Genomic DNA, 7719 nt, shown 5'->3' on the forward strand with positions numbered 1-7719 from the left:
TTTCCTCCCTGCTGCAATAAACGCAACTATTCTGGTGATGGTTCCAAAGTTCCCGGGTGCCTCCTTAGTATCAGACTTTCGCCCCATCTCCTGCTTAAATACCCTTTACAAGGTCATCTCAAAGCTTCTTGTAACCCGGCTGAAACCCATCCTCCTAACTCTAATCCAACGTAACCAAACTGCATTTATAAAAGGGCGTCTGTTAGTTGAAAACACTTTATTGGCTGCGGAGCTGGTTAATGGTTACCACAAAACTCGGGGACCCAAGAGAATAACAATCAAAGTTGACATAGCTAAAGCTTTTGATACTGTCAGATGGGAATTCTTATTTAGCTGCCTAAGAGGTATTGAGGTACCAGAGATTTACCTGCGGTGGCTGAAGGCCTGTGTATGCACGCCAACGTTCTCAGTAGGCTTTAATGGGCTTCTCCATGGTTATTTCAAAGGCGGAAGAGGGTTAAGGTCTCCTTGCCTTTTCGTCCTTGTCTTGAACTGCCTCTCTGTCATGTTAGATAGGGCTGCAGAGGAAGGAAAATTTTAATATCATTATAACTGTCATAACCTAAAGTTGACTCACCTCTGTTTCGCTGATGATCTCTTGATCTTCATAGATGGGTCCTCTTCATCTGTAGACAGTGTTCTCCAAGTGTTGAAGGAATTTGAAGAAGCCTCCGGTCTGGCAATCAGCCTACCAAAAACCAGCTTTTTCACCTCAGGACTCTCACAACCTGAAATTGACCATATTAAATTAACTTCAGGCATCAACCATGGGCAGCTACCAATAAGATACCTAGGGGTGCCCCTCTGCACTAAGAAACTTACTCTCCTTGATTGTGCTCCTCTGATCCAGTCGGTAAAAAACAGACTGAATGCTTGGTCAACAAAGTCCCTATCCTTTGCAGGACGCCTCCAGCTTCTCAACACGGTTATTGCTGGAATCTCCAACTTCTGGTGCTCTGCTCATGTACTTCCCAAAAGATGCATTGAAACCTTGAACTCCCTCTGCAGGGCTTTCCTGTGGAAAGGCACCACTGAGGGCCAACACACAGCACGTGTAGCCTGGAATGTTGTGGTTAACCGGAAGGATGAAGGAGGGCTGGGGTTACGTGATTTGTGGTTGTGGAATAAAGCTTGCCTGCTAAAGCTTATCTGGATGCTCTTTTTCAGATCTGGGTCAATCTGGGTCGCTTGGTTCACTGGAGCTTATCTTTCAGGAAACCTAAGCAACTTCTGGACTTGTAAGCAGAAGAATCACCACTCCTGGTTATCAAACAAACTACTACGAATCAGGGAGGAGGCTTACCCATGGATAAAGATGAAAATAGGAAATGGTAGAAGCTGTAAATTCTGGAGTGACCATTGGTGCAAATTAGGCCGTTTGTCATCATACCTTAATGGAGAAGGCCCCCTGGGTATTCATCGAGACATAACCATTGCAGACTTATGGAGAAGAGGCGGTTGGAGTTTACCACCGGCGAGATCAGAAGCTCAAGTCAACTACCAAACTGAACTATCCATCATTTCCTTAACGGATCAACCAGACTCCTACATCTGGTGGATTGAAGACCAACTGAAGGATGCACATACCACGGGGGCTATCTATCAGGCTATTAAGCAGCATCAACCGACGGTTCACTGGCATAAGATTGTTTGGTTCAAAGGAGGAATTCCCAAACATAAATTTCTTACCTGGCTTTTTATGCTAAACAGGTGTCCTACTCGTGACAGACTAATCAACTGGGGTCTGCAGGTTGATTCCTCTTGCCTGCTATGCGGCTCTGGGGATGAAAGTCGCGACCATCTCTTTTTCAACTGCCAATACAGCTTGCTGATCTGGACCACAGTATCTCGCCGATGCTCCCTAAGCGTGTCACCAACTTGGACTAGCATGATTCAAAATCTCATCAACTACAGAGGATCTGATGCAGCAAAGAAACTACTCCTCATCGCTTGGCAAGCCGCGATCTACTTTATCTGGACTGAAAGAAACCATCGGCTACGCCGGAACTCCTTCTAGTCAGCGGATCTCCTTCTCAAACAAATTGACTCTCTAGTGCGGAACAGAGCACTAAGCTTCCGTGCTTCCAACCCGTCCTTAACAGCAAATCTTCTGCTCCTTTGGTTCGCTGGATCTACTCTCTAAGGCTCTCACCTAACAACCCTAATTGCAGATGTGTCTTTGTGCCTTCCCCGAAAGTGATTCATCACCGTTCATTGATGATGGCCAAGCAAAGTGGTTTGAATTGGTTATTGTCTCAACCGTTTCTTTGGTTCTCTCCTAACTAGCTGGTTCGAGTTTGGTTCACTCTGTTTCAACTTTGGTTTCTTTCAAACTAAGTGGGTTCTGTAATAGCTCTTAATTTAATTGTTGGGCTTCCAACGTTGGGCCTCTGGCTCTGTTAAACTTTGTATTTCTTCATGCTTTTATATTGAATGCCTTTTAACAAAAAAAAAAAAAAAAACCTATTCTGGAAACATGTTTCATAAAGCAAATGCCACCGGTTGGGTCTAATTAAACATAGAAGCGTAATAATACATATATACTCCCTCAGTTTCATAATATATGATGTTTAGAAAAATATCTTTGTTTTACAATATCAGATGTTTTCAAATTTTCATACAACTTTTATATTAATTTCATATTTTATATTATGCAGTATTGTTTATGATTAGTTAAACTTTTTAAAAAGTAATTATTTTCAATATGCGTGTTTCAGCTAAAACATCTAATATTTTGAAACAGAGGAACTATATAAAAATTAAATAAATCTCTCGCTGTCCAATATTTTTGAGTACAGGTTCAGAAAGTTAAAGCTTATTATAGCACTAAAACTAAAAGAGATCTAATCGAGGCAAACGAAAATTTAGTTGACACAAAAATAAATACTTATGAGCGAACACAAATTAAAGGAGAGCAAATGAGAAAAAGAAGCAAAACCTACTACTCCCTCCATTTTATATTACTTGTCCTTCTAGACAATAATTTCAGTCATACTAAAAAACAATTAAATGTTTTATTTTATCTCTCATTTAATACATTATTTTCATTTAATACATTATTTCATTTAATACAAGTAATTAAAGCTAAAAATTAGAGGTAAAACTGAAAAATTTGATTCATAAATTACATGTAAATACAAAACAAAAAGTAATACAGTATGAAACAAAAAATTAACTCTATAATGACAAGTAAAAATAAACAGTAGGAGTAATTAACAAGTTTTGTTTGGTTTCCAGACTTGCGTGGCTTTCACATTCTCAACCGCTTCTGGTGTGATAGCTTATGCATCATCTCTTTCGAACAATTGATATATGCCTGCCAATATAAAACAACATTAAGATACCTGTATGTCTACCTCATTAATCTTATGGAAATCTCTTTCTTGAGCATAAATTTTACTGCAAATGACTGGTTTCTTGTTCATATGTGATTTGGATCATGAAACAGAGCACCTCAGCTTGGTTTTCAAGCCTTTTTGTTTTATTTACTTTTGCATGTCTTCTAATGCAATCAACTCTTTTAAAGGCAATGCAGTGGTCCAAAATATTTGTATTGAATCTCCCATCACCAGTATGGATATGGCGCAATGAGACTAGGAAATTGTTGCTCAAGAAAGCACAGAATGAAGCAAACATCATTGAAGTTTCACATCAAGAGCTTAAGTTTCTACTTGATGAAGATTATTACAAGATGAGAAGAAGCTACACACCACAATACTTTGCTGAGGATTTTGATCAGACGAAAAAACATAAGAGACTATTTACACACACTAGAGGAAATCAAGCCATTGTGGCAGGACGAGCTGAAGCTATTAATTGTGACTGATGGAACACTTCTGCTTCGTTACTATACTCTTACTTTTGATGGAGTTGTGGTTGTAACAGAAGATGTGCGTGCGACTCTTTTCACCTGTTCAGGTGATGCTGTTGTTTGCAGGGATAATTAAAATGCTAACAACTTGTCCTGAGATGTTTAAGTACCAAGATGGGTTGGGGCGAGAACTCAGGTTTGCAGCCGCAGTGGGCAATTGGTGCAGTTAGAGTTTTCCCTACTGAAAGCGAAACAAAAGAGAGCAGGTTTATGTTCCATCTATGTGATATAATATAATATCACGAACTCAGCGTTTATACAAAACGTTGTAAGCCGTGTGTGAGATGTATACTGATGCAAATTGTAATCCAATGTACAATCAAATTTTGAGGTCACAATCAAATTTTGAGGTCACTGATAACAACCATGTAAAATAATGAGGAAGAACAACTGTTTCCCCATGATCTGTCTTTTGTTCTAACTCAGGTGCGGGGTCACAAAATTCCTCTAGCTGACGCAAGTCTTGACGCTCATCCTGTACGGTGTGAATCGATTCTACAAGCTGTCTGAATCTTCCAAAAACTCGGGTTACTTCTGTTTCCTATATTGTACAAGAAGGCTATAAACTCAAAGCAAATTGTTCTATGTATCCACTGCAGTATTCTTTGGCCTCGGAATCTCCACTGTATTTGATTACTGTATCGCTGCTATCGTAAGGCACTCTTCTTCCAACTCTTTGAATCTGTTCTTAGACCTGATTTTTTCCAGAGCTTCTCCGGATGAGACTTGTTACAGATGCAATCGGGTTGTGGGTTCGCATAGAAGTTCTCCTCTAGCCTGGGAAGTGCAGCAGACAGTCTCGCATATGCCGCTCCAATTCTGTCTTTGTTCAATCTCTTAACCTCTGAAGAAAACTCTTCCCAAGATATGGCACCCTCATCAAAATGATCTATCAGTCTAACAAAATTCAGCCTGAAATAATCACAAGAACAAATCAGTGATAAAGAAGCTACATAATCTCCAAAATGAAAAGCTTCATTCCATGTTACCATACCTGTCTGGATTTATGGACTTCCTAAAACCTTCAAACCTTCTGTGCCCTTGTACCGCCTTAGCCATATTCCCATCATATGTGTACACAAAAACATCACTTTCAAGGGCCACAATGTAGTCCAATGCAGCAAGGCGGTTCTGGTATTGACTGAAAGGCTCTAACTCTTCTTCAGTCGCAAGAGTTGAATGAGAGAATACATTTGGGTACTCTGCACGGAAAGCATCCATACTCTTGCTTCCATAGATTTCACCAGCAACTATATATACAGTTGTGGAAGACGGATAACCCATTGCCTTTAGAAATATAGCTGCTTCCCGCGGAGACATTGGACATCCCCCTTGAATACGTCTCTCTTGGCTATCAATCTCTTTCTCCTTCCAATGTTTGACACTGTACCTCATGATTCTCAGCTCTTCAGCTTCCTCAGTTGTAAGATTGTGGTTGCATCCTGTAAAGGCAAGCATGTCCTTCTCATATCTGCAAATCCAAAATCCATTTGATACAAAAACTAAGATCCAAATTATTTCCCTTGTTTATGATAAAAGAAATGTAGGATTTACCTCAAATGCAGAGCGATATACGGCTCACTGTTGTTTCTTAACCGGTTAACCAAAATCTTTCCTAGCTCCTCGATCTCCTTGGTGTATAGCAGTGCCTGGTAATTAGCACGACATCTCAGTCGCTGGATTGATGGTGGCAAGCCATTGTTAGCAAGCCGTGAGTCAGTAAGCGTGAACTTTAACACCTTGTGACGTTTCAACAGTGGCAGCATTTCGCTTCTGTAGTAACTAGCCTGTATATCAGTTGTGAATTTAAGAATTTACTTCTCATGGTGGAAATCCCTTACATCCATATAGGAGAAGAGATAAAACTCTGAAAGTTAACCAAGAAACCTCACTAATATTAATAAGTCACGGACCTTCGACCAAGAAACAGGGGCCTTGAGAAGAGGCTTCATGGCGGCATACTGAGGAGGCAAGTACTCAACAATGTCAACATCGTGTTTAAGTACGTTCATGAAGTTTCTCCAGTCAAAAATATCTTTGAACGTGCTGCAGACAAAATAATATTTATTGGCATTTGGCTTAGTTTCTTGTAAATATCTTGTGGTATCAGGTCAAAAAGATTTCCAAGATCTAAGGACAAGACCTCGGGTCAGTCCAGAAAGATTCATGGTCAAGAAGAGGAAGAACAAGAGTTGCATTCATAATCTTGGCAACAGCAACCATGTCACATATCTGCATATGGTCAAAACCAACAAATAATGGTAAAACAAAACAGTTTACCATGGAGAAACCAGAGATTAATACCCCCGTACTAAACTTAAGAAGTAAACTCACCCCAGTTCTCATCTGATTCAATCCTCCATTTGCGTGTACTAAAAGATACCCATTGGTTTGGCGGTGCAGTCCTAGACAAAGACATACACCAAATACTGAAAATTCAGAACTGCAAACTCAATTAAAGAAAGACTAGGATTTTAAGATAGCAACATACTTGTATAGTTCTTAGGACGTGCCACACATTGGCGATAATTTCCGCTTTCAGGTTTCTGCCAAATTTCCGGAATCTATGAAAAGAGACAACAAAATGATAAGATCCATGACCAAGATCCTCGGAAATGAAGTCAAACAGAAAGATTTAATCTTCCTAACATTGCTAAAACAGAGGAAATGATAAAGAATTAGTTAATCATCAAAACCTGTAAAAGACCTCCGATTACACTGATCACAGAGAACTTCTCGTACTTTAAATCTGTTACTTAATGAATTTAAGGCAAGTTACAATTAACTCAACAAAACAGATTAGACACTAACACAGATTAAAACCACACAAGGGTTACATCTAGTCAACAGCAATGAGATGTCAACCAATATAAACTTGGATTGTTTTGGAACTTCAAGATTAAATATTGCAGAACCTAAAGAACTAAACGATTAAAGATTTTCCATTTCAAGTCTATAAAATATGCAGAAACTAAGGTCAACTGATATTGTAGGAAAGTATGATCCACACATCAAAGCCGCCTAAATCCAGTGACTATTATTGCTCGTCAAGGTCTCAAATCCAAAATCAAAAAAGTAAAGTTCCAATACAAAAGAATTTCAGAATATAGCAACACCACCGAGATCCTGATTGTCAAAAAAAAAGAGCTATCATAATTGCTCAATGATAATTCAATTGGGCAATCATTAAAGTTGTTCTGAGAATTCAACTTATCACCCACCCCACTAGTTCCCAATAGGGGACACTAATGCAAACAGAACAATTTCAGATATTTTCTAGATAACTATTCAACAAAACCCTCAAACAAGTCAGCAGGAACAAACACAAAAAAAAGCAAAAACAGAGTATTGATCCTAAGTACTAGTAGTATCTAATTAAGTAAACAACAATTGCAGATTTTGAGTATTCCTCAATTGTTCACAAAGATTGAATTTTCAAAATCCCTAAATGTTTAATGTAAAGAGACAAAGAGGATAAAAAAAAAAACTCACGGGAAGCTTTTCGAGAAGCCGCATTGGCTGAGAAGAAGCATGGTTCTCGGCAACTTCACGTTGAGCCATAGACAAATCATCACGAAGCGTTCTAACGACGACAAACTCATTCAAACGAGCGTGATCAACAACGCGTACACCACCCATAATGTAGACCCTAAGGAACACAGACGCAACAACGAGCACCATGAGTAAACCCAAGATCCGACGACCCACGTTTCTCCCCGATCTAAACCCTTGCCCAGTCACAACCGTCGATCCACCAACAAACGGAATCCAGAATCTTCTCAGGTAACGAATCGCCGGGTGATTGTAGAATCGGTGATGGTGATCGTGATGGTAATGAGATCCAGTAG

At 39.4% G+C, this 7719-nt stretch overlaps 1 protein-coding gene across 1 annotated transcript in view; it reads right to left on the reverse strand.

Moving 5' to 3' along the window:
- The window catches only part of LOC104711987 (uncharacterized protein At1g04910-like), a 10172-nt gene continuing 6553 nt past the window's right edge, over positions 4101–7719 (reverse strand). The window contains exons 2-9 of the mRNA XM_010428775.1: positions 7364–7719; positions 6363–6435; positions 6206–6276; positions 6015–6103; positions 5785–5917; positions 5426–5658; positions 4866–5342; positions 4101–4783 (exon numbers count right to left, since the gene is read on the reverse strand). Of these exons, the coding sequence (XP_010427077.1) occupies positions 4519–4783; positions 4866–5342; positions 5426–5658; positions 5785–5917; positions 6015–6103; positions 6206–6276; positions 6363–6435; positions 7364–7719 (1697 nt within the window). The 3' untranslated portion in view covers positions 4101–4518. The remainder of the gene's footprint in view (positions 4784–4865; positions 5343–5425; positions 5659–5784; positions 5918–6014; positions 6104–6205; positions 6277–6362; positions 6436–7363) is intronic.

The sequence above is a fragment of the Camelina sativa genome, chromosome 9 (genome assembly GCF_000633955.1).
Source record: "Camelina sativa cultivar DH55 chromosome 9, Cs, whole genome shotgun sequence".
NCBI lineage: Eukaryota > Viridiplantae > Streptophyta > Magnoliopsida > Brassicales > Brassicaceae > Camelina > Camelina sativa.